A 27953-nucleotide genomic window follows, 5' to 3' on the forward strand; every position below is an offset into this window, starting at 1 on the left:
TTGATCTTCTTACCAAATGAATCAAATAAATGTAGATACTGTTTTCTCTAGTAAAATAGAGAGCTAGGAGGCGTCCATGTCTACTGTGAAATTTACTTTTGTCTTGATTGTAGGTGGTACCAATGTAAGTCTAACGTTTTCATAGGCACAATGAGCATTTTCTTTCAAAGCTATTAAAGATTTCTAAAGACCTAATAAAAAACTTCCATGTTCTGTTACTTAATTCTTTACTATGGTGAGAAATACATAAAGGCAAGTGCATCTTAATATTCAGGACTTTCAGTTGTTTTATAACAATATGTAGTGGTTTAACGACCATAAATACATATTTTCTCATGTATGTAAGTATAAATAGGCTGACTGTTGCTTGATTTCAATTTTGTCACTTTAGTTAGGATCATAAAATGGTTTCGGTTAGAAGGGACCTTAAAGATCATCTAGTTCCAACACCCCTGCCATTGCTAGGGACAAGTAAAAAGTATGCCACCTGTGTGTTCATGATAAAACAGGTAATCTACTATTGCAAGAGAGACATTTCATGGCAGATGGTCTCATGTTTGTGTGTTTGAATGTCACCATGAAAATTATTCTTGTTTGTACACTGTGATGTTAAGAAAAAATCCCAGGTACTGGATCAAAGAGGATTTGCTGTCCTGGATTATAAATAAGAGGCTTTATTGCTCTGGTTTTGCTCTCATCCCTGTTCTTATATAAGCACATACAGTAATTTATACATATGGAAATGGTCATGGAAGGGACAGCTTAAACAAGTTTACTATTACATGATTTATATTTGTTTTTCAGAATTTTGATAGCTTTCTCTATTAAAATGTGGGCTACAGAATGTTCTGTCATTATTAGAGAGTGTGAAAGACACTACTGGTTTTGAAGGTAATAGTATGATTTGTTACCAAACCTATTGAATTCAATGCAGGAAGTACACATAAATGTATTTCTGTGTTTCAGGGCACTGTTTTTTTAATAAACTGCTATAAGGCAAGATGTAAAATCCATTAGGGGTATAATCCCATGGATTTTGGTGGCAGTGCAGCAGTCTACACTGACTAAAGGAATGTCTCATTATCCTTACTATGAAAGAATAATACAAAGTAGTTCTGCCTAATTCTGTAATCTGTCATGAGGAAGTTTTGTCTGAGAAATATAAAACAAAAAAATATAATTAGGTAACAATTTGCTTCCTGCTAATGTAAATACAGAGCCAGATTTCTGTGTGGTTTTTTGTAACCATTCTAACTTCCTCCTTTCCCTCGAAAACCACGTAAGTGAGAGGTGGCAAAGTACTTCCTCAAAAAGTAGGCAAAAAATTAATTCAAGCAGTACTTTTGTATGTCTGAGTTTTAGAACTTCAGTCTGGAAATAGCAAATATGTCTGAAAGAAGCTGTAATAGTCAGATTAAGTCATTGTCATAGATTCCTTGGTTCACTAAATTACAAGGAAGGTCTTGGAGAATGCTTCATCTTGCCTTTATTTACTTCAGATAAGATCTGAGAAAAAGGAGGTAGTTTTTAGTCTGCAAGAGGAGATCAAATGTAGGTAAGGGCAGCCAGTTCTTTTCAAGCTTGTCTGAAATATTCAGATGTTTTGTAAATATTTGCTGCAGCATTGAAACTGCATTCTTACTTGATGCTATTGAAACTCTTTGTAAGATCCAATAGAATGTCTATTGTATGTCTTCAGAAATCTCTAAATGGAATTTACACTTAAATGCATGTCGTGGTTTAAGCCCAGCCGGCAACTTGGAACCACGCAGCCGCTCGCTCACTCCCCCCCTTTTCCTTCCTCCCCCCGCTCCCGGAGGGATGGGGAGGAGAATCGAAGGAATGTAACTCCCACGAGTTGAGATAACAGCTCTCCAGTAACTAAGGTATAATACAAACCACTACTGCTACCAATAATAATGATAAGAGGAATAATAAGGGAAAAGGACACAACCGCTCACCACCCGCCGACCGATACCCAGCCCGACCCGAGCAGCGATCTGGGCCTTCCGGGTAACTCCCCCCAGTTTATATACTGGGCATGACGTGCTGTGGTATGGAATACCCCTTTGGCCAGGACAATGCATGAAGGTCTTAGTTGCTCTCCAATGGGATCATTTTCTTCTTCAAGTGATTGCTTATGTGTGTTTCCTTCCTGTGTGTATGTTCATGTCTGCTCTCTTGAGTTGGAGATTTTTTCTCAGTGCTGGACTGCCTCTGAGGTGCATTGTCTGTAAGGATACAGGCACTTTGTTCCAGCAGAGTTAGGTTTGTAGGAGAACTTTTCTAGTTCTTGACTTCTTTTCCATTGCTCCTCATTTTTCACACTTCTGTGAGAAGTCAGGCAGGAGCAACTTCAAGTCCTCTGTCCAGATGTAATTCTCAGAAAAGTGCCTCTGGTCTTAAGCTTTGTTCTTTGCACACAAATGTCACTGAAATAGCCAGAAATGCCATCCTTGTTGCTTCATTGAAAAGCACTATCCCAGCAGGCAGTCTGTGAGGGCTAAAGGTCCAAGCTGGGAAGGAACATCAAGAGAACAATTTTCACCAGATCTGAGACACTGTGCCATTCTAATTACGCTTCCAGGAGGCAAAAAGCCTGCCTTGGATGAAGTATTGAGTGTTTGTTTACAGGATGGCTTCTTGATGGAATTACTCATGAGGAAGGGATTTTTCCAGTCTTTTCGTGCTTGAGGAGAGTTAAGCAGTGGTACTAGGAAAACTAACCATTCTGTCAATGTTTCCTACTACATCTGATCACTAAGCAACTGGAAGCTCAGAAAAGAAGTGGGAGGGAATGAAAAAGAGCAATTCTAGTCTTGTGTCTGTTGAGATCTGTTCATATTCTTCCTCCTTGAGTCTCAGTCTCCTTTGAATTTTGGTGCAAGAGATTTTCATTAGTTCTTTTACTGGTTCCTTCATGAATAGATGGTTCTGAGCTATCATCTGTTACTAATGCCTGCCCCAGTTCCGTCTGTCTCTTTTGTCTTAGACACCTCTTGTGCTTCCTACAGTACCTATCCTAGACATTCCAAAACATTAGGGAAGGAGAAGTCATTTCCCACTGATGGGAATAGTAATTTTGAAGTGCCTAGCCATTGCAATGTTTTCTCTGTCTACCTGTCTTCCTCCAGTACTGGTGGGTGGAGTGGGATTAATTTCAAAACATTTTGTTCTTAAGAGGTTGCTGATCTTAATTTAAAAAGATGAAATTGACAAATACTTTCCAAAATACAGATGTGTACGTTTCTCTGGTTTCATGCAGTTTATATCTGTTCTCAGATAAAAATACAGAACTAAGGCTTGAGTATTTCTCAGTAGAGAAACAGCAGTAAAGGCTAGGATATTATGTAGAAATGTTGCAGTTATCCTAAATTCAACTGTGAATAGCCAATATATCTAGCATTTAAGGAGGACATAGAGATGAAGAAAATAACAGTACTGGGGCATCCTGATAGTATTTCTCTTCCCCAACATCATTTCAGGCAAAGCTATGTATTTATTTTTTAATATGTATAATTATTAAAGTGTTTTGATTCCAAATTAGATTAATCTAGTAATATCCATATTCAAGGGGGAAAAAGATTATGTTTTATGTCCAAATGCATTAGTACCAGCACATAGCACTTTATGATACTCTAGAAGTAACACAGGCAGTCATGACATAATGGCCAATTAAATTGGGTTTACAGCTGTTCTCTGAGAAGTTAGTGAAGGTTATCTTTTTCTATCAGGAATGCATCAGGAATGTGTCTTGCATACCTACACCTACTCCCCTCCCTCAACTGTAGCTTTCTTATTATGCCTGCATCTTCTGTTTCTCTTCCTGTGTAGGTCCATATTACATTTTTCGCCTCATACATGTTATTATTTGGAAAGCAGTAGAATGGAAGCTATAAAGACTTGTAAGCTGTAACGAGTGCATACAGGAGCAAAGATGAAAATTCAAGTCAGTATTCAAAAACTGACATCCAGGAGATGAGCAAGAGGGATGAAACTGAAACTTCTTACTTTCACAAAAAGCTTCACAGGTTTCCACGCAAATAAGAAAAGAACAGAGAGTTTTTAAGGATTCCACATGATGGGCACATTACTGAACTTCAGAGGGCAGAAAGGTGGTGGATTTTATCTCATCTGCTATATTTTCTGTGAAGATACCAGTATTTTTGTCAGGAGGGAGATGAGGTTAGATGGAAATGCTGAAGAGGATAGAAAGAACATTAGTTCCAACTGCAATGGAATGAAAAAATCAGGTTTTAGTGGGTGCCATAGAAAAGTAGAACATGTAGATAAAGTTGTGAGTGGCAGAGTTGTGTCTGAGGTAAAGGCCTTCTATCTGAAAGGCTAGTTAAGTGTTGGAATAAGCTATCAAGCCAGATTATTTGAAAACTGTTTAAAAACAGATTTCTTCACCATGGTATAGGTTATTTTACTTTCTTTGGTGGAAAAAGATGGACCAGATTATTTTATTTATTTTTTTAACGTCCTTTCCAGCCCTGTATTTCTGTAACTCTTTTTAAGTCTAGCAGCTTTGATCTGGGTGGTTGTTTGCTGTGGAGCATGTCGTGAAAGTGGTGAATCTTAAAAGTGCTGAAGCAAAATGTGCGTCTGAAAATTATATCCTGATAAATATTAGTTATACTTCTCCACTCAAGCTTTTCTAAGTAGTTAAGCCTTCTCAGCCAAAATGGTTCACAGTAGTGTCTAGATGGGTTTTCAGTCCTTTTAAATAAAACCTTAAGTATTCCACAGTATTTTTCAGTTGTTGGAGCTTTTGATTAAAAAGTAGTCAAAAGCATGTTACTGATCCAGGATTTAATCGTTTTCATCTGTTTGTTAAGTGTTCAAATGTCAGAGTTTCAGAACAGTGATAATGCTTGGACAGATTGAGATCTCCATACTTCTGTTTTTGTAGGACCTTGATGTTGGAGCAAGGAAAGTGAAGTTATATGTTGATGAGAACCTTGTATTTGATGGTGAATTAGAGAGAGCCTCTGGAGATCTCCTCACTGATCGTAGCACTACAATTGACCTTAAAGATCACAAGCAAGATATCTCTGCATATCCTGCAAATGAAACAAAAGAAGTAAATGCACCTGTGGTCACTGCAGAGAAGAAAGCAGAACTACATTTTAAATGCTTACAGTCAGACAGTGCTTCACTAAACTGGAAATCTCTGCCAGAAGAAAATCTTCTTGACCATAGGATGAACTCGGTCAGCTTTACACAGAAAAAATTGTCTGAGGATAATCTAAAAGTGTTACCATCTCAAGTTTGTATAAAAGATGCCAGACAGAATGCAACAGTACAAGCAGTTACGGAGAATGTTCAATCTGATGATGAACTTCCTTTGAGTGAGCAAATGGAAAAGCTAACAGGAAGAAAACTGTCTGATTCTGCAGGTACAATTCCTTCTTGGTTACAGTCATCTTCCCAAGTAACAGGGAATAATCAAGTTACTTCTAGTAAGCAAAAGCCTCCCTGGCTTGCTACAGAGCATTGTTCAGGCTTGAGATTTCAAGCACAGTCAGATGGAGTCATAAAAAACTTTTCAAGTCTGACTAATGAGGATGTCAAATATCAGAGAAACGAACTGGGAAGATCCAGTAGCAGAAATGTAAATGCAGATGAGAGATCACAAACGCTAACCAGAAAGGATGGTGATGTGGGCTTGGACATTTTGGAGCAACTTTCTAACAAAAATACCTGCAGCTTACAGTACCCTACAAGTGGAAGGAGAAGTGTCAGATGTGTAAAAAAGGAGGGATTAAACACCGTAAATCTTAGAGAAGGCGATTCTGCTCTCAAAGGTAAGAGCTCACAATAACAACCTTAATGCAAGTGCTGGCATGTTCTCCATTTTGCAGAAGCACAGAATCATTTAGGTGGGAAGGGACCTCTTAAGATTCCTGGAGGACATGTAGACAGGGAGATTTTAGTTTTGTTTTTTGCAGTATTCAGTTTTTCTCATTCCTACTACAACAATGCTCAGTCTCTACACCTCATGTGAAATGGTCTTCTGAAAATATTACATTCTGAGTTAGTGTTTTTAAATTTATTTGGAGGAGATTAAAGTAAATTATGTTCTAAAAATTGACAGTTCTGCAGACAGCAAATGTTTGCTAATATCCTTGAAGATCTGCAAAAAAGTTTGACCTCAAGGTAGTGAGTAAATTTACAGGTGCAGTAGGTTTGTGTCTTTTTCGGTAATAATATATGCTAAATATATTTATTCAGAGTGAAAGGAGAATTGGTCTTATTTTCCCTTCTCCACTCAATATAAACCTCTTCAAACCTCTCCCTCAGACATCTCTGCTAATTTAAGAAGCGTTTTCTAGTAAATTTAGCTGTTACCTGCTCTGTGCTTTTGAGTATCCATGTCATCCTTCTCCAAACCATTTTTAATTCACCTGGATCCTGTTGAAGGTGGAGGATCCAGATTTGTGTAGTTGTGTTCTGCCTCTAACAGTAGCTATCAGTGTGTCCACAGGGAAGAGTATGAGAACTGGTCAAGTTTTGAAGTTCCTACTCTTACCAACCTCCCAACAGTCTGTGGCTAAGAAATTTTCTGGGCACGGGGTAATAATTTAGTGCTTAAATAACACAAGAATAGAATTTCTTATCCACAAGTCCTGCTTGGTCTCATTTTTAAGCAAGTTTTTTTATTTCCAGGACGTGTTTTTAATTTTGCTTTTTCAGTTTCAAGCCATGGGTCACTCTGACTTCTTTTTTGGAGCCTTCATACCCCCTCTTTGGCATTCAGTATTTCTTCGGCCTTCAGTAACTTGTCTCAAATGAAGAGAGTGTGGCAGGCCGAGGACAAGAAGGCACAAAGAATTGGAAAAAAACATTACAAAAATACAATTTGAAATTTTGGGAGTGATTTAACATCGGAACAATTTACATGAAAGTGTAGCTTGCTGTATATTGTATTTGGGTGTCTACATTAAAGTTGTGGTGATAAGGGACAGGAAGTGTGCCTAAATGAAGGAATGCCAGTTGAAATTCAACAGCATGTACTGCATGAATTTCTCAGACAGAGGCAAAAAAATGATTCTTTCTAAACTTAGAATGTCTGAGCTTTTCCTTCTCTGCCCCTCTGGAGAAAACAGCAATTTTGTAAGTGTATCTGAAATTATACCTCAGAGAAGAGAAGTACGGAAGTAGTTGGAATAACTGCCATCTTCCCTTCACCCACCACTCACCCATTTGCTGTTTCACACATTTTATAGCATCTTTGTTAGATTAAAAACTTCTCAACATTATGGAAACTGTACATAAATCCCACTGTAGTAATTTCTGTTCAGCTGTAAAAATTGTAACAGTTTAGGAGTTTTAATGTAAACGGTAAGATGGGGGTTATCATGATTCTAATTACAATGTCCTATCATTTTGCTCAGAGCAGGTTTTGTCATCTGGTGCTTAAAACTCCCAATATGTGTTTGTCCCTGGGAAAACTGCATGCCATCTAGAAGCTTTTGTTCCCTCTGTACTGTACTGCACAGGGTAAAGGCATCTTCAAAGTGGAGCTGAGTGAGCATTAACAACAGGGAAACAGTTTTAAGTGTTTCCCTAAGAGTGGTGAATTTTAATTGGAGCAGGACTAGAGGAAATGCTGTTTCCCAACAGTGGAATGTGTCAAAGGGGAGGCTGCACAAGCTCATTTACAATGTCACAGCATGGCTTTGGTCACTAAATGAAGAATAATGAGAACAACAGAAATTAGAAATAGCACATCCATGCATACTTGGCTCGAGTTAATGTTGCTATAAAAACATACAGTTTTTCTTTGATAACTGGTTTAACGTGCAAAGGAAATGATGGAAGTATGCTGATAAAATTTGCAAATAAGATATAATTTGGGGTATTATGAGTTAAGAAGATGGAAGAACTGCACAGAAAGATGAACTTGAGGATGGGAGTAATAGCAATGGAATGCAATTCAGTAGTCCTGCTTTGAGGGTCATTTGGGGACTAATAACAAAAAATTAAGTTGTAAGCTGAGTAATCATCAATTGCAAATGACCATGGGAAAGAAGGATCTTGGTTGAGTAGTTGATAACAGATTGACTATGAAACACCAGTGTGACGCAGACGCGATTATAGCAGTGCACTCCAAGGATGTATCAGCAGAGGCTTTTCTGTGAGGGAAATGTTAATATCTCAACACAGGCACTCATGAGACGTCAGTTGGAAAACTGCAGTTCTGATCATCCATTTTCAGGAAAGCTGATTACAAAGTGGAACAGATATAGAAGAGAGCTTTTTGAATGATTTGGGAAACGAAGCCTGTGATTGAAGCAGGGAAATATGATTGTTATTTATAATACAGGGAGTAAAAATGAGATTAACACAACAGAGGGAGAGGAAAGGTGGTTTTTTTTCAACCAAGAGTTGTCCCAAAATGTAGTTTTGTAAAGTTTTGAGAGGAATTGTGTGGGATGTGTTGCCATCAGAAGCAGGACAAGGGACTTGGTGATTTAAGACTCCCCTCCTAAACCCACAGGGTTTGCAGTATCATTATTTCTTGGACTTCAGGATAGCATCCATCATACAATCCTCTCAGGCATGCAGAAGGCTGGGAATGTCTCTGTAACATCTGCAAGTGGGACACTCTTTATCTACAGGAAGAGTTTAGTGTTCACATGGCTCCAATAAAAAGAATAAATCTTAGATTCTAAAAAGTAAGCCAAACCCTGTAAGCCTTCAGCCACTGACCTCTGCTTTTGGGCTGTTCTCTGCTTTCCTTTCAGAGCTCCACTTCTCCTGTTGTCACTCCTTAATGTAGCTAACAAACCTGTTAACCTCCCATTGAAAATCACTCCTATTTGAACTGCTGTAGAAGTGTTTCTAAGTTGCAATGTCTGTGCTGCTTGAAGTACTTAACATTTAAAAAAGAAGGGGGGGGTTAAAAAAGGGAAAAAACCCTCCAAAACAAGGCAAGAAATGTCAAATACTCTTCTGTACATGCTCATCCTGAAATTTTCAAGCTTTGACATTTTAAAAGTGGTAAATATATATGCAGTATCTTCTTTACCTAAATTGTCTTCTCTAGGAAGTACAGTTTGGGATCACCCACCACATGAGTATCCATATAGACAATGGTTTGAACAAGAAAGTGATTTATAATGACTGATGCTCTGTGAAATACACACCTTTGCTTCCTCTCTGTATTTCCCTTGTGGGATAAGGAGGAATGGCCAAGTTGGTCTCCAGGCTTTCATTCTGGAAGACAACCTTCTTTCAGGTAGTTTCCCATCTGCTTTAAAATTCTTATTTTAATCTTTCTTGTCCCTAGTGTAAATGATTATTGGCCATGGATAGATTAGGAACATTGCCTCTTTCCCCGTGTTTCCAAAAACAAAGTTAAAAGTTAGTCTTGAGCAATCTTCTGGGAAAAGATTATTTTGCATTTTACAGTAATTGGCATTTATTCTTGATAGCCATTTGTGTTAGTATCCACTCAAGGACATTGTACAGAAGTAAAACTTAGCCCATGGGCCTGTAATTGCTCAGTACCCTACTTGCTTTTCTTCATTTATTTGAAGAAAATACGTAAGTGACAGCTTTATTGAAAATCTTCGTTATTATCTGCTCTTAATTGTTTTGAGATGGAAATTGCACAGCTCCCCAGTGCAGTCACAAGGAGAGCATGTTTTGTTCCCACTGTGCCCCTCTAATTGGTTCTCCCCACTGTGTTCCCATTAGATACTTGGTCATTAGCCCCCTTCTACATCTCACGCTTGCTGAAAAGTGAGAAAAATATTTGGACGTTACCTACATAGAATGCAATGCTCACCTCATCCTGCTTGTATGCTGAACCTATTTCTTTTCTCACCACTTTTCTTTATATACACAAGGTTGATTTTGACAGGAAGCACTATCTTTTCTCTGTAGAGCTTTAGAAACATAACCATTTCAGCCATTTCCAACTGTATGAAAAATTTTCTGCAGAAATGCAGACAGATGATTTAAACTATTATGACAGGCAGACAATAAGTATCACTGGGCAAAATCCCAATTTCTGTAGGTATTGAGTCAAGAATTTGCAAACTGAGTCTCAAACTGAGTTGCATTTTGTATCTTGGCATGTGCTCTGGTCTTCAATAGTTAAAAGTGCTTGTCTAAATGGGGAAGGGAAACTTGTACATGTGGCCTTTGTAATAGGGAGGCAATACAAAAGTGCTACTCTAAAGAGCATTTCACAGTAAAGGAACATGAATTTTTGCAGCATAATTCTGGCAAGCCTGTGTTGTAGTGTTTGCTTCCAGTCTTGTTTATACCTTAAATGCCTATGTAATGTTGGTTTCAGGTGAAGACTTTTCTATGAAGGACATAGAAACCTCTAGAGCAAAGTGGCACAATGAAGAGGAACACACTCTGCAGGAGTCCTGGAACTCCTTGGTAAAGTTTAATTATTCCCATCGTGGCCGAATCTCAAACATGGATTTTCAAGGGGACATCTTTGATGAGTTTCTCCATCAACAGAAAATCAACCGGCCTGGAGAATATCAGCAAATGAGAAAAGAGGAACTACAGACACTACCAAAAAGGCAAGAAGGAGAAAATTCCATGGAGGCACATGATGGAAATGATTTTAAAATTCCTGTTTTACCTTATGGACAGCACTTAGTGATAGACATTCAGACAACATGGGGAGACAGACATTATGTTGGTCTTAACGGAATTCAAGTTTTCAGTTCTAAAGGAGAGCCTGTTCAGGTTTCAAAAATAACAGCTGAACCACCTGATATAAATATTTTACCAGCTTATGGCAACGATCCCAGAATAATAACCAACCTAATTGATGGTGTAAATCGGACACAGGATGATATGCATCTCTGGCTAGCACCATTTACCCCTGGAAAACCTCACTTCATCTTTATTGACTTTGTGGATTCCTGTCAAGTAGCTATGATTAGGATTTGGAATTATAATAAATCTCGCATACATTCTTTCAGAGGTGTGAAAGACATTATAATGGTGTTAGATGAACAATGCATCTTTAAAGGAGAAATTGCAAAAGCTTCAGGAACCTTATCTGGAGGTATGCTATCATTTCTTATTTTCTTTGTGGAAACAGTAGTTCAATACAAACAAATATATTTAGCTTGTTTCTGATCAGTTTACACTTAAAAGCAAGCTGGCACTTTGTATAGTATTTAGTCCTTTTAATTTGAAAATGTGATGCAAAGCCCAGTAATGCATTCTTCAATGAAACTATGAGTTTTAGCAGCCTATAGAGCTAATCTCTATTCTTAATGATGTCATAGCAACAAAGCCATACTTCAGTAATGTCACATAGATCTGTCTTTTGGAAAAGGTGATGGAGAAGCTTTTCTTCCCATTTTCTTTTATATGTATTTGAAATTCAACCAAATTCTCCAGCTTTTCTGCTGTACAGTATAAATTCGAGAATGAAATTACTAATTATATCAGTAGTCACTATCAATTTACCGTATATTGTCTTTAAACACTACTGCAAATTAAATGTAAGATGGACCAAAAATAGTTTTATCACTGTATATATTCTTCTCTATTTTATTCTGTATGTTGCCTTCAGCTCCGGAGCACTTCGGGGATACTATATTGTTCACTACGGATGATGATATTCTTGAAGCTATATACTGCTATGATGAGACATATGATGGAGAAATGGAAAATGCCAGCTCCTTGAGATATGAGGAAGAGCTAAAGAGGCCAACAACTGCTGATAGGGAGGGAGATGAAAGACCTTTCACACAAGCAGGGTTAAGAACAGAGAATCAACAGGTAGGGGCCTCTATGTTCAGAACTCTCTATATATGTCTTTCTGAAAGATGACATGGAAGTAGTAGACATTGATTTCCATGGTAGAATAAAGCTCTGCAGAAGAACTAATGCAGCTATTTATTTTGAAGACACTTTTTATTCACCAGCTCAATAATTTCTGCAGATTTTTAAGCCCTGGAAATCCCCCAAATTTTTGTTTCCCTGAATAATTAATAATTAATACAAGGAAGATTATACTGGTTTTTTTTTTCCTTTTTGCATACTTGGATAGAGATTCAAGGGAGTTCTTTTTGATTGAGGTATTCCTGAGCACTGACAGTGATTTTTACCATACAGTTATTTATATAATGAGTAGCTGTGCTCCCTGTCACTCCAAACCAAAGATTTTTCTGTATTTTTCACACAGAGTATGCTCTTACTTGTTTCTTCATCCACAGTTTAAGTATCTTATCTGAGAAGGAACTTCCCCCCTCAACCCTCCCCTTAGTTTTTCTTCTTTCCTTTTTTGACTAGCATCTCCATGGGTCTGTGAGCATTTTGCAGCATAAAAATGCTCCTTTCCTATTCCATCCAGTAGGTATTTTACCACTTGGAGGAAGGACATTATTTCCAAGCACTGGAGTCTCGTTCAATGTCTGAGCAAAGATCCTGCAAGATTTTCTGCTCAAGATGGTGTGGTGCAATCTTTGATTTGATTTCCACCAAATCTGCTTCTCAGAATCTTCATGAGCACCTATTGTTGCTTCAATTATGTTATCTTTTTCAAAGGGGACACACTCTTACTTGTAAGTTCATAAGGAGATCCAAAGCTGAATCAATCCAAATTCCAGTTGGTTCTGCTGAAGTACTCCCAGTGACGTATGGTTCCTAATGAGCCTTGTGCTGTTGTCATGCCTTCATGTTCTGTTTTGTCCTCTTCTTCTGGTGGCTTATAAGACAAATGAAAATGTCATGACATTGGAATTTGATCTCACTCTTAAGATCATGAGTCAGTGACTCTGACCCTTTGACCTCTCCAATGCTAGTTAACATTGGCAACAGTAACTTTGTTCCCTTTTTTGCTTACAGTATCTTAAACTGTTCAGACACCTTATGCAGTACAGGATTTCATGAACACAAATTGAAGTTCACCTTTCTTTTCTTGATTGCTTGTTTATTGTGAGCATTCACCAAGACATGTTCCATTGCAGAAGCCTAAACCTAGACTATTTGGTCCTTACTCGGAGCCTCTGCCTTTTATATTGCTGTTCATCTCTGGTGTTCTTCATTCTCTTTTTCTAAATCTGAAACCTGCTCTATCAGCAGTGGAATAACAAAAGCTATTGTGTCTGAGCCACTGAACTCCCTGATCTCATTCTGTATTTGCTGGTACCATCAAGATTTTGTAAATGGATGCTTATGCTATCAAATGATATAGATCTACTAGATGATTCGTCTTCCCCAGCATAACATTGTAATTCAGACTAGTATTGGGTTTAAAAGATGTCTACCCGTTGATCATTCACCCTTTTTTCCTGTAGTGTGTTCAGTGGATGAAACAGTGTTTTACTGGACTGAGTACAGAACTTTTGAAAACCTCTTACAGAAGTGTCTTACTTTCTTGTTAATATTATCGATGGTCATCTGTCTTTCCCATGAATTCAGTAATCCTTAATACATCAACTTTTATAGCAGGTCAGACCTGTAACTAGGGTGCTTGACCTGACTCTGACTGTGACAGACAATGGATGCCTAGAGAGAATGAAAGAATAGAGCAAACATGCAGTGGTGTTTCTCTGAAACACTCATTGAGCCCTTAGAAGTTTGTCTTACAAGGATTTTTTGACTTCACCTTTGTGTTTAGTATCCTGTCATGGATTTTTATTGCATTAATTCATCCATTAGCTTTTTGAAGCTATGTGCACTTTTACAATTTGCAGTGCTCTGTGTTGTTTCCCAGCTTAACTTGCATAGCACGAAGAACCTCTTTATGTGTGTCTCTAGGTTCTTTTAATGTCCCCTAGGTTTTGTTTTGGAAGAAACTAAATTATTTCCTATTCCCTTCTTCAAGCCACTCAAGAGATTTATGCACCTCTGCTACAGTCTCTTCTAAATCTCTGTTTTCCAGAATGGCTCATCCTACTTGTCGCATGAAAGGTGGTATATTATGGTTAAGCATAGGACCATGGCGATACTTTCTACTTTTTATTGCTTTTCAAATAACTCCTGTACTATGGTGGCATTTTGTTCTAGCTTGTAAGGATCTAAGACACAGGTAGGACAGTGTTCACAAGCCAAAGTGGTTGAAATAGTAGAAAATTAGACCATATCTGAAAGAAAAGATAGTGGGCACCAGTGGAATGAAGGGATCTAAGTAACCAATAAAGAAGTTCTTTACAGTGAGGGTGGTGAGGCACTGGAATAGGTTGCCCAAGGAAGTTGTGAATGCTCCAGCCCTGATGGGGTTCAAGGCCAGGTTGGACAGAGCCTTGGGTGTGTGGTGTCCCTGCTCATGGCAGAGGGGGTTGGAACTAGATGATCTTAAGGTCCTTTCCAACCCTAAATATTCTATGATTCTATGAAAGAGGTGATAAGGTGGCTTGGCAGAGGTGGTTTATGACCTGCAAAGGAGGACATTATTCTGCATTCTATAAGACTGGAAGCTTTGTTGCATCCATGGGTTTTGATAGTCAGTATTGTCGCAAATTTTAATTCTCAGGCTGGTCTTTTTAAGTTGCACTGAGGAAAAGGTATCAGACATCAAAGACAGAGTCACTGTTTTGCAAGAAAGGTACCCCCAATAGGAGGGTTTTTCCACCTTCTGTAGGTTATCTGTGTGCATTTATTTCAGTGCACAATTCTTGCTCAGTTTCACCTACTTAATTACCTCAAGGACATTTGCTCTTGCAAGAATTATTTTGCAGTCTGGGAGCATACACATATTAGATCCAGGATGTCAGTGGTTATACTGCAGAGATCTAATATACCAGTAAGAGAAAAGTGTTGACAAGTCTTTCGTTATTTTTCAGGTGCAGTGTAAGTCCATTTAATGTATTCTTGGTGACAGGGAGTCTACTTCTAATGATAAATGAAACTACAGAGAAGGAGTCTGCACTAGAAAAGGAGTCTGGAATTTCCTATTTGGCTTTTTGACTACTAATGAAGATTGAGCTAATGTTTTTGTAGAACTTAAAATAATGCCAAGATTTCGTTCTAATCTGCTATTCTTTTGTTTGGAGCCTAATACTCTATATGTAAAGTTAGGATTGTTTTCCTCACATGTAGCATTTTTATATTTACCTATAGTGAACATACTTAACCATTTTATCATGCTCACTCAATGAAATTAAGCCTGTCTGAACCCTTTGCAGTTGTCCTTAGTCATTACTACCCTTATTGCCCCAAAATGAGCAGCAGATTTTATCATCTGTTTATTCACTTTTTGGTTTGCTATGTTGAATAGCATAGCCTACTATTAATTAGTATTGTCAGAGAGCAATGCAAGCTTTTGGATACCTTTGCTTGTTTGCTCCGACCCTTGATTCTTGAGAAGAAATTGTGGTGACACTCTCTGAGGTTTTAACTTCCTCCCAGACTTCTTGTCTCTGCAGCTTATTTGCAGTATGCAGATGCAGCGTACTATCATTTGCATGGCAGTCTGCAGGTAAATAAGAGTGATTTAAGAATTTCAGCCTCCTTCTGAACAGGTAGCCCACATGAGGGAGTCTCACAATTAACACTCCTATGTGCTCTAACAAAAAAATACCAAACCAACAGTCTTGACTTTCTAAAGATCCAAATGATCTACATTTTGGGGCATGTTTTCCATTTTTTGCATGACAGCCTGGCTGGTGAGGCAAGGGAGAGATTGACATGCAAAAGGCTGGATGAAAAATTAAACCAAACCAAAACAAAACGAAAAACCCCAGCAAAATTAAGAAACAGGAAAAAAAAAACCCCAAACAAAACCACCAGCCTCCTCCCCCTTACAAACAATATGCCTGTAATGTATATATGTTATACAGGTTCATTGACCTCTTGGTTTACTTTTTAGGTTCAAGAACCAGACTCTCTCTCTGAATATGTACCCAAGGAATCAGGAATATTTACTGGAAAATGTAAGTTCTTACATTTACTTCTTGTCTAACCACCTTACCTTCCCCCCTGACATTTTATCACAGAGGATCTGATTTTCTGAGCTGTACAGAACTTTGTAACAGATGTCAGGTCTAGAATAAAGAAGAGTAATTGAAGGCCATAGTAAACAAAGGCAGAAGCTTTGTTTACTGTGGCTTTTAGAACATTGTATCTTAACAGTTGGCTTTTAATCTCAGAAAAAAAGCACTAACCATTTGCCTAGTCCTTGAATGGGCTTTGTAATAGCTCTGTCCCTCACCCAGTAATTCTCTCCCAGTCCTATGTATTTGTGTAGACTGACTGTATTTCTCAGGTCGGATTGACAACAGAAACCCTTCAGTAAAGCTAGATCAGAATGTTATATCCATACTTAAAGTACCCGATTTCTTTATCCTGTACTAAAACAACTCTCTGTGGGTCTTTAAATTATTTTCTGGATGGCTCAGAATTTTCAGTAACAGTTCCTGGTCCTTCCATCAGCACAAGAGAAATAGGGTTCTGTGGGGTGGTCCCTTAGACCTGGAGTGAGAGTGCTCTTGATTCTCCTGGTTTGGGGAAATTACTGGGAAATACAGAAATCTTAGGATCAATACTGCCTTCTTCACCTGGAACTCCTGGTGATAAATCGTGCATGGAATCACTGAGGATTTGTACCTTGACCTGCTGTAGGTAGTTTTCTCTCTTTCGTCCTATTACCAGTCATGATACCAAGGAGAAATAGTGCCTCAAAATGTGATGATCACTGGTGCAAAGTCCAGCTTGTGGCTAGTTACTAGAGGTGTCCCTCAGGGATCAATACTATCATAGTCTATACTGATTAATGTTGTGGTTTTGGAGGTTTTTTTAAAAACTTTGATGATAAAGTGCAATCCCAGCATGGTTGTGGATGATGTTAAACAGAGGGGAGTGGTTGATAAGCTAGAGGCAAGGCTATTCTTCAGAGGTACCTCAATAGGCTGAATAAATGATAACTTCATGATACTACCCAATGTAACCTCATGAAGTTCAGGGCAAATGCACAGACCTGCAGGTGGGATGTAATAACCCTTGCCACAGGACAGGCTGGGGGCCAGCTAGCTAAGGAAGCGGCTTTGCACTGATGGGTCTGAAGTCCTTGTAAAACCACAAGTTGAAAATGAGCCAGCAGTGCAGCCTTGCAGTAAAGGCAGACAGATGCCTCCTGGGATCTAAGAGTGCAGCCAGCAGGGCAGGGTAAAAGGATTCTTTCCCCTGTATTTGACACTTGTGAGGCTGTACTTGGAGTACTGGCAAGTACTGAGCTCCCTAGAACAAGAAGAAAATTTACATACTGCTGCAATTCTGGTGGAGGAGCACGACCAAGATAGGCAGAAATGTGTGAGAAAAGCATGAAAGACCTGTCTTGGTTTATTCATCCTAGAGAAGAGAAGGTGAAAGGAACATCTTACTGTGTATAGCTATTGGGAGGGCATAGAAAGGACAGATCCAGGCTGTTCTCAGGCATGGTAATAGGATTGGGCTCAGAGGCAGCAGAAAAAACAAGGTAGAAGACAAAAATTTCCAATTAAGTATTAGGAAATCTTTTTCACCCTGAGGGCAGTCAAACACTGGAGCAGGGGTTCAGAGAGGTTTTGAATCTGGCGGCCTTAGAGACGTTCAAACTTCCACTGGATAAGCTTCTGAGAGACCTGATCTAATGGCCCTACTCCGACCTTGGAGTTGGACTACAGACCTCCAGAGGACACTTCCACCCTGCATCATCCTGAGATCCTATGAAGGCATTGTCACACTGATGTAAATACTAAGCCTTATGTGGCTAGCTGCTTCCCCCTATCTTTTCCCTTTTGTTTGAAAATACACTCTGGTTTCGCCTGAGAAGTCTTGCACACTTATATGCTAAGCAAGTTCCGTCTTAGCAATGGCCTTGGGAATAGCATTTGATATCAATGTAGCCACAGCTCCAAACTTGTCAGCTAATAGAACTCTATTTCTTAGTGTCCTTGCAAATGCTAATGAGATCTTAACAGCCAAGTGAATTTATGTGTGTATCAAGAGAGTCTTGTGTAAATTGCTATGGCTATTTATAGGCAATTGGGCTGGATGGCTTAATAGTTTTAATGCTTGTTTGTTTTACAGGACATCATGACTACTGGTGCTTCTTAAGACATTATCCAGCCTGATTATTTCTGGGCTTCTCTAACATGTGAAATAAAAGATATTTTTAATTTACACTGATGGATTTTCATAGACCCTGATTGGACTGGAATATTACTTGTTATATCCGTATATGCTACTTATGTTTTTTTCAGTAAGGCATGAAACAAGTGAACCTGAAGATGCACATATAATCTTTTGTCTGCCCACTTTTTCTTTCCTGTTTATCTTCTGGACATGCAAACAAATCAACATTGCTGGTTTTCGCTAATGCTGACCTTTTAAAATACTTCCATATGTCCAGTTCTGACATGAAGACACATTAGTAAACCATATTTGGTTTTTGATTTAACTACAAGTGGTGTTCTCTAACAATTTATTGATTTATGAGAAACTGGATTTATATGATTCTATATAGTCATTTAGCTGGCAAAAGTTGATAGATAGACTTCAGACTAATAGGTCTTCTCTGTGTCTGCATAATCACAAAATCTGTCATGTACCTGCCTAAATGTATCGTTCAATTACTGTCGGTCTACAGTCAAAGTAATGAGATACTTGATAACATGATTGATTGGGAGTTGTATAGTTAAGATTGAACAAGATGTTGATAGCCCACTAAAGGGGTCTGTCGCAGGTTTACAGAACACACTATACTATTTCATGGAGCTAGGCATGCATCCAAATATAGCATATAAAGTTATATAATCTAAACAAAATGCACGTACAAAATGCTAATTGTTGCGGCTTGCATGCATGCTTATATTGGCTCCTTACTTCAAACTACTAAGTATGTGTATAGCTACATTGTATATCTATATTCTTTTACATAGGTCTACAACTGAATTTTACCATGACCTGGGGAGACTCTCATTACCTTGGACTGACAGGACTTGAAGTGATAGGAAAGGATGGTCATGCATTAAAAATAAGTACAGAACAGATTTCTGCTTCACCTCAAGACTTGAATGATCTTCCAGAGTATACAGGAGATTCCAGAACATTGGAAAAGTAAGTAATGAAAGAGTTGGATTGTCAAAGTATTTTCTGCAGGGCTCTTTTTTTATATTTGTGCCTGTTGTTATGACAAATGGTTTTGGAGTTTATTGATTTTAGAGGCATCTTACATCAGACTTTATAAAGCGACTGAATTATATAAACTTTTCTTGTGTTAACACACGTTAATGCGAACATGATTTTCATACCACCACTGCTCATTCTTGGATTTCACAAGCTACCCAGGAACAGCTTGTTGTAGAAACATGAATGAGATGTTTCCAAAAGATGGTGTTTGAGTTAGGAGATGGCAACATGCCTGGTTGGTATCTCTGCTAAGGACTTTCTAGGCAGAAATGTGGGTGTTCTGTAGCATCTGTCTATGCATATGCAATGATATTTATGCAGGATTTCTGGATAACTTCAAGGAAAAATTTCAAGTTAGCAAAGTGTGAGGATGTGTTAGGGAATTGCACAAACAGATGCCATTCTGTTGGCAATTCTGCAGCTTCCTCCCCCCCCCCCCCCCGTTTTTTGGGTGTAATTCTAATGAAGTTTTATTCATTGACAAGTATATTTCTCAAATTAACTTGCACTTCCTAAATGGTAGCAGTATAGAAATCATAGGCTATGGGTCTGGAGAGGACGTGGCATTTGGTTGTTATTGAAGCTGCATCGTGTTGTTTCTGAGTTGTATGTCTATTTTAAAGGGTATTTTCAGTTGTAATCCTGTCCTCTGGCATGTTTATTCTCTGTGAATTTATGAATTAGGACTTGTCTTTTCAATGTCTTTGTGAAGTCTTCCTTAGAATTTTGTTTTTATCTACATGTACACTGACTTTGTAATTTCTGCTAATCTGACTTACACAGATGTCAAGCTTACTTGTATATAATTCCTCAGATCTAAGAAATCTTCCCATGAGATCCCCTGTGATGAAGAGATTCTGGTTGTGGATTCCTTCCATACTTCACCATAATGGACCAGTTGCAAAGAATTCATTTAGCTTTTCTGTTGGTGTCTTATCTTCTCTGATTGCTCCTTATACAGCCCCATTGTCTGTTGATCCTACAGAATTTCTGGCAGGCTTTCTGCTTCTGATGTATTTGAGGAATTTTATTTATGGTACCTTTTGCTTGCTAGCCTTAATACTCTTTTTTTGGCCTGTACATACGCATTTAGACTTCCAGAGTTATGATCCAATCAAGTTAGAGTTTTTTGATCATGAATTTTGTTGAAAGATGGCCTGTAATAACTTTCTTTATCCTGCCACTGAGCCAGCTTAGCTTTGATTTTTCAAGTCCTCCCTCTTTCTAACATCTTTCTTAGTAAGTAGGATACATTTGTTCTGTACTTCCAGTATGATACCCCTTCATATTCTCCGTGCTGTGTGTAATGATTTTATTTTATTTTGCTGCATTTTTATTTTTTTTAATGTATTTCATCATTTTTGCTTAAGAACCTTTTTGGGCACAAGAAATAGGTTGTGGGGTTTTTTTTGGCTTTTGATATTTCTACAAGCATGTTGAATATAAATACACTACAGTGCTCTTCAACTGTAGCATTTGGAATAGGTCCTGTGCACTGTACAGGACCAAGTCAAGGGTTGTATCTTCTCTCACGGGCTCCCTAATCAGTTTCTCTGTGAAAGAGTCATTATTCAAATCTTCTTTAAGCAACTTTCAAGTCTGACACTCATTCTTCCATTAAACTTCTAAATAAATAGTAAGTACATAGGGCGGTTTACCAAAATAATCACAGTGGACAATTAGTTCATATTCTCTTTTACACCATCTTTGTATGCCATGGTTTGTGGTAGAATATAAAGTCAGGATTCCAAAATGAGAAAATAACGGAATTAACTTTATCTAGACAGCTTCAAGTCTGTGCTTTTATGAAAAGACATTGTCACACTGGTAGAAAGCTTCTTTGGAAAAGTAGAAATATGCCTGACTGTGTGCATGAAGGAGGATGTGACCAAACTGCAGGTTATCCAGCTGCCACTCAGCTCCTTGTCGGATTCATGATAGTTTCATTGGCAACACGCTGCAGAGTGCCAGATATACTAGTGTATGCATGGGACTGTATTAACAAGTTATGTTGTGTCAGAGCCTTAGCCTTTTGCCTTTGGGCATTTTGGTACAAAGGTAGGTGAGCTTTCTTCTGCCTGCCCCTGACCACGCAGGGAAACCTAGGAAGTTTTCTGTTTTTCCTCAAATGGACCCAGCAAAAAGAAATATTGTGCTTTTTTCCCCATTGTCCTTAATTCAACAATTGCATATTATTTTTTATGGCTATTGTGCTTTTTAATTGCATACACATGGGCACAGTAAGCCCTGGAAGCTGTAAATGGCATATAGAAAAAAAAATAAACACCTAGTAAAGTGCCTGATTTTCATGAGAAAAGCAAGCTTTTCCTTTTTGCAGCTAATGGATTTTTCTCCTTGTAGGTTAATAGATGGGACTAACATCACAGTAGAGGATGACCATATGTGGCTCATTCCCTTCTCTTTTGGAGAAGATCATCTACTCACAATCCATTTTGACAAAATTGAAAGTATTGCAGGGCTTCGCTTTTGGAACTATAATAAATCTCCAGAGGATACCTATAGAGGGGTAAGTAAAAGCAAAGGAGCACTGCCAGCAAAAATATACAGTAGTGCACTGGAAAATTGTACTGTGATGAATGAATATAGCTGCCTTAATGGAACACCATAAATCTTTCTAGATTGTCTGAGTCTGAATTTTGTGGCAGGTATAATGCATTTCTGTCTCCACAAATAGCAAATATTGAAAAAAAGCCAGATAGTTTAAAGAAGTCTTCATGGCTGATTTTTCTAAGAGACACATACTATTTTCAAGATATATGGTTCTGAAGTGGTATCCTCTCAATATCCAGTATTTAGGCCTACCATATGATTATTTCCTAGAACACAGGGAGAGGCAGAACATGGACACTTCTCTAACAGAAATTCTGTTTAGGTAAGTTATAGAAGGCCAGTCAATCAATACTGCCTTTTCCAAGAAGCTGAAGAGCCTCTTGAACTTTAATGTTTACTAGAGAAAGTTGGCATCTTCAAACAGCTTAGTGAACTAGCTTAGCTAAAATTGTATAACATATCTTCTCTCTTTTTTTTCCAAATTGCTTGCTTTATATTTTTTTTGTATTGAATTCTTGGAATTGACTGACAGATTGTATTACATCATTTCCTTGGTTATTCTCAGAAGCTATGCATGTATTCCAGATCTTCCCTTTCACATATAACTTACATTCTTGATGTCAAACTCAAGTCAACAGATAAGAAGAAAAATGTTGGTATGTATTAATCTAGAGAGAGACAGGACAAAAAGAATCTGTTCTGGAAAAAAAAATTACTGAAGTTGGAGGCATGGATCCTTCCTAGGATTGGGCAAGACAGTGGCAAAAGTCACAGAACTGCCGCTTTGTCTAAATTTACCTTCAAGGAATGTCTTTAATATGAACACTACATAAATGTGTGGAGAGGTGTTCCATCTGCACAGCAAGAGCCTTGGCATCTTTTAATATCAGCATAGGATCTTGCTGAGTGCCCAACACTGGCCAAAGACTCCCTGTGGGCCAGAGCATAAGATCTTTCGTTGAAGCCACAATCGATTTAGAGACTTTAACATATGGCACCCAATTTTGTAATACACTGCATTAACCCAATTTGTTTGACACATGGGAGGGTTCAGAAGCACATTGAGCTTACCATCTAAACCTACCCCTTGTATAACAATAAGGGGGGTTTATTAAAATCTCTGCCCTGGTTTCAGTGGGATAGAATTAATTTTCTTCCTAGTAGCTGTTACAGTGCTGTGCTTTGGATTTAGGATGAGAATAATGTTGGTAAAACACTGATGTTTTAGTTATTGCTGAGCAGCACTTACACAGAATCAAGGACTTTTCTGCTTCTCACCCCACCCCACCAGCAAGGAGACTGTGGGTGCACAAGGAGCTGGGAGGGGACACAGAGAGGACAGCCAACCCCAACTGACCAAGGGGACATTTAGTGCCATATGACAGCATGTAAAACTGGGGGGAGTTGGCTGGGTATGAATTTTCATACCAAATCAACTCCCTGTATGTGTGTCTCAGATATTAAAGGAGGGAAAGAAATACCCAAATCCCTAAAATCTAACATGGAATTTGGTTTTTGAGGCAAAACCAAGAAAGAAAGAAAAATCACAGTTTACTTTGCTAGGTAGAAAAAAGAGGTAAGTCTGCTAAAGCATGCAGATGGCATAGCAGGTCCCATAACAGCTTGTGGGTACAATTTAAATGAGGAGTTCATACCTGCAGGCCTGTAAAAGGATGAAAAAATTATCTGGAAAATTGAAGATGCAAGATACCTGCTTGGCCACAGTATGGAGGCTGAAGAGTGTTTACCTAGGGCATCATGACATCTGTTTCTAGAAGTATTGCTGTTCCTTCTAAGAACCAGTCCCTGGGTATGAGATCTAATGATTTCCCAGGCAGCTGTAGACTGGTGGATTCTATTCACAGCTTTAGTATGAGAGGGTAATGGCAGTGAACTGTCAAAATGAAGACTTGTGTGCTATTTCCACCTCTATGAAATATTACCTTGTGAGAGCTTTGTTATGCAATTTGTAAAATGCTATGTATGATGGCTGAGTGCCTTCTCAGATGATGAAAATTACTTAGAAATGAGGGCTGTAAAGGGCACATAAATATAAGCAGCTGTGGTGTAATAGGTAGTACATATTTCCTAAACTAAAGTGTATTTCAGTGGATTTTTCACTTCTTTTCCTTAGTTTGGCTGACTGATTCAGCTGGAAAGTAGCATGCAGAAGACTTTCTAATACGAAAAGGATATTTCCTTTCTTTGGTCTCACATGTATTAAAGATGAAACCAGAAATAATTATTTCTTCATATTTGGTAGTCTGATACAGACATTCCCTCCTAATTAATCTTCATGCTGTTTGGAAGTGTACTGAGCACCTCCTCTAATCTAGTACAATACCAGAGGTTTTCAAGTCAACAAATGTTTGTGAAAAAAACACCCCAAACAACCAAAACTAAAAAACAAAACAAATATTCCTGAGAATTATCTGCTTTGGGGATATTGCATGTGTAACTGAAATTGTAATTGAATAAGAAAAAGCATTTATAAATGGAAAGAATATGAGAACTATTATGAATACCAGGTCACTGATAATACATGGGCTTTGCATAAAACTCTGAATGTTTTTAGTTCTCAGACACCTGAAATAAGACTTTTCGCCATAAATATTGCATGTCTATTTTTAATAGAAATCCTAATAATGAAAATTAAATATTTGTATACAAAACTAAGTTAACCTTAAATTATCCTATATACATCAGTCACTATAAAATCAAGAGATTAGAAAACTGTCTCACATTACTTTTGGACTAAATTAAGTCTTTCATTAACTAAATTATTCTCTTTTGGTTCAGTCTGTTGGTCAATAAGCTTTAATCAGTGCCTGTTAAAGGCCATCTTCTCATATTTTATGTGTATTATTCCTTCCTTTACCAGTAGTTAGTGAAAGACAAGTAGTTAGTGCAACAAATGCTGCTTGTGATTAATGCTAAGTTATATTTAACATGTTCCAGGGTAAGATGCAGTGATAATTGTTGCTGCATGATTGAATTGTTACGTGGCTGGGATCATGCATACAACACCAGATGGTGCTGATGGGGGAGGGTGAAGGGGCCAGGACTCCTGCATCATCTGAATAAGAATGCCTGAATTATTTAGTTTAATCTTCAGAGATTGTATAAGATGTGCATGCATCTATGCAGTGGACAGGGCTCAATTCTTTCTGCCTGGCACAATACCTCTTCTTTATTCATGTACCCTTAGGTAACATACATCACTACTTGGTAGATGAGTTTGCATGATCCTGGAAAAGTCCAAGTGCCAGCTGCCACAAAGTTAAATAAATACAGCCTTTCTATAAATGCAACAGAGACACAAAAGAATCTGCTTGAAGGAGAGCACCGGCTTTTGTGACTTCTTAAAGGCTGGCTTCAGCCAGTGCTGAGCAATCAGGCCTGATCTAGCAGTGCATTCAGGTGCATGATGACTCTAATTCTCTCCTCAAATCGGCCTTGTGACATATGCTGACTTCAAAGCCCAGTCTCTCCATTCTCTTGATGTGTGTATGTATTGCTGCAGGCTCAGGAATCATAGAATCATCTAGGTTGGAAAAGACCTTTAAAATCAAGTCCAACGATTAACCCAGCACTGCCAAGGCCACCACTAAACCATGTCCTTAAGTGCCACATCTACATGTCTTTTAAATACCTCCAGGGATGGCGACACCCCCATTTCCCCAGGCAGTCTGTTCTAGAGCTTGACAACCCTTTTGGTGAAGAAAGGAAGCTTCAGTTTACTAAGATCTAGTGAGAGGCAGTAATTGAAGGATCTCTGCAATACATTTTTATTTCTTTTTTTTCCACCAAATCCTCACCTCTCCGATCTCCATCACTGTCAGCCATGATGTCCTGAATTGCTCAGTATGGGCAACTGGTGTCTGCTGGTTTAAGCCTTCTTTTGCCATAGGATGTCATACGATAGAGGAATTAAATAAATATAACAAAATTATAGAAATTAATTCAGCCTCTGAGGTGAATGTGATTGGTTTGGATCTGTTTTATTCTATGCCATGTCATGTAATCTTATGTTATTTTAAATAAGGCTAAGGTAGTCCATGTGTTGCTGGATGGCCACAGCATCTCCCCACCAGAGGGCTTTCTTATCCGCAAGGGACCAGGAAACTGCCACTTTGACTTTGCCCAAGAAATTCTCTTTCTGGACTATCTGCAGCCCCAGCTGATTAATAAAGTACAAAGAAGGTAAAGTAGGGCAGTTTTTTTATCTGAACCACACCATTTTTTGTAACTGTTTGGTATTCTTTCATACTCTCTGTTGAAGCCAATTGTACGAGTCACCTGGGTGAAAATATGAAACACAGCAAAATGTTTCATTGGGTTTTAACTATACTGTTGTCCAGATTTTATGAGATCAGAGGACAATCTAGTCCATAATTGCAGACAGGGAGATCAGGGGGTGGTGTTTGTGGAGGCTTAGTTCTTTGGCTTTGTTCTTTTCCTTTCTGAATGAGCCAAGGGTACATAAAGAAACTATTTTGTCTTGGGTTTTTTTTGGCAGGACTGGTTCAAAGAGAACGGAACAAGCTAGTATGGACTATGAAGCACCATTAATGCCATGTGGTTGTATCCTTCTCTGTAACTTTCTTACTTGTCATGTAGAACGTTTTAGAGTTTGGAGACAATGATATCTCAGCAATACTGAGTTCCCTGCTGGTTTCACAACGATCCGTGTCTGAATAGAGCAAAGGGATACAAATAAGTGCTCCATTAGAGAAGTGGACAGCACAGACTCCGTCATTACATTTTCTGTCATTCAGTGTAGAGACATATTTACTGGCCAGTTATCACCTGTATAATTCAAAACCAGGCAAAGGCATATTCAGGAAATGTAGGAACTCAGTAAATGCTCCAAATAGGAGCTGTGGTGTTAGTAAGTTGCAGTGTAAGGTAAGACACACACTAAAATAAATAAATGGTTCTTTATCTGGTGGAAGAACATATATGAACATACATATATGTGAATATGTATATATGTAAAAATATATAGATAGACTTTTGAGTACTTGTGCCACCTGCAGATGTCCGTGTGTGTATTATCAGTGACAGAAAAGGCAAACTTCTTGTCTTAATAGAAAATAGTTTATTCAGAGAGGTTTAGACATAGTGAAGTCAGAAGTGAAAAGCTGATATTCACTCTCCTAAATTGCAAGTGTCTGACATCAAGATGTGTGCTGCACAGTAGTTTTTGAAACTGCAAATTAAATAGTCTGTTTAGACAAAGTATCAGAATTTTCCTTAATAGCTTTTTGCTCTTCAGTTATTTTCCAGTTTCAGCTTCTGACAAGTTGGGGTGATCCATACTACATTGGTTTGAATGGACTTGAGCTGTTCAATGAACATGGAGACCAAATCTTACTAACTGAAAACAGTATCCTTCTACAGTCCCAAGTGCATCTGTCCCTTGCAGATACATGGTTTGCTCCCTGGCAAATTATCATATGGCGTCACTTGCTACTTCTTCCAAATTTCCAGTTTATTCTGTGCAATTACTTTGCTTGTATTTCTCTGTATTTGTGTGATAATACTTGTTTCCATATGTTTTAATGTATTCTAAATGCTTTCAGAATATTTCTTCTCTGAGTGGGATGCACCAACAATCCAAGACAACGCTAGAGAAGGGAAGGCTTAAGAAGGATATGGTACTTTTTGCTGTCAACATTTATTTCTTCTATGGTATGGAAGAACCAGAAAGTTTGGGCTATAAATTCATAAGAAAAGGTTGAGCTCAGTTCTTTGTTGTGGAATCTTTCATTGTGCCACAAGAAAGAAATTTTTCATAACTCTCGTTCTGGAGCTTTAGGCTGTTCTAGGCACCCAATCCAGTTGTGAAGATAAGGGCTGAGACTTTGAATTTGATTCAGTGTTCCCTGGGTAACCAGAGGGAATGAAGGACATGCTTGAAAGATTCATAGTCACCAAGATTACACTTCAGTGCTCTTTATCAGCTAAAGTCTCTGAAGAGTTGAAAGCTTCATACCCTAACATATAATTCACGTAGTTCAGTCACATGGAAGAAAAAATTTCTTAGCCAACTAGAAAGGATAAAAAACATGGATAAATATGTGTAAATTATATGTCTCTAAGGATCCTTACTGCCTAATAAATACAGGATACAATGAAAAAGGTCATAAAGGCTTTTTCCTGAGTGATATTTTTAATTGTATCTTGTATGATATGTGATGAACTTGAAATATATGAAATGGAGGAGAAGCATTTTGAAATTGAAAGGTAGTAACAAATTGGTTTAAAGAACAAGG

General features: G+C 38.2%; 1 protein-coding gene across 1 annotated transcript in view; it reads left to right on the forward strand.

Annotated features, from left to right (window-relative positions):
* Positions 1-27953, forward strand: part of KIAA0556 (KIAA0556 ortholog) — a 57644-nt gene that overhangs the window by 21229 nt on the left and 8462 nt on the right. Inside the window, 9 exon segments of the mRNA XM_010022305.1 lie at positions 4916-5810; positions 10313-11047; positions 11564-11772; positions 15806-15869; positions 18855-19032; positions 21466-21631; positions 25721-25878; positions 26195-26259; positions 26954-27064. Of these exon segments, the coding sequence (XP_010020607.1) occupies positions 4916-5810; positions 10313-11047; positions 11564-11772; positions 15806-15869; positions 18855-19032; positions 21466-21631; positions 25721-25878; positions 26195-26259; positions 26954-27064 (2581 nt within the window).

The sequence above is a fragment of the Nestor notabilis genome, unplaced genomic scaffold (genome assembly GCF_000696875.1).
Source record: "Nestor notabilis isolate BGI_N333 unplaced genomic scaffold, ASM69687v1 scaffold12959, whole genome shotgun sequence".
NCBI classification, from domain to species: domain Eukaryota; kingdom Metazoa; phylum Chordata; class Aves; order Psittaciformes; family Psittacidae; genus Nestor; species Nestor notabilis.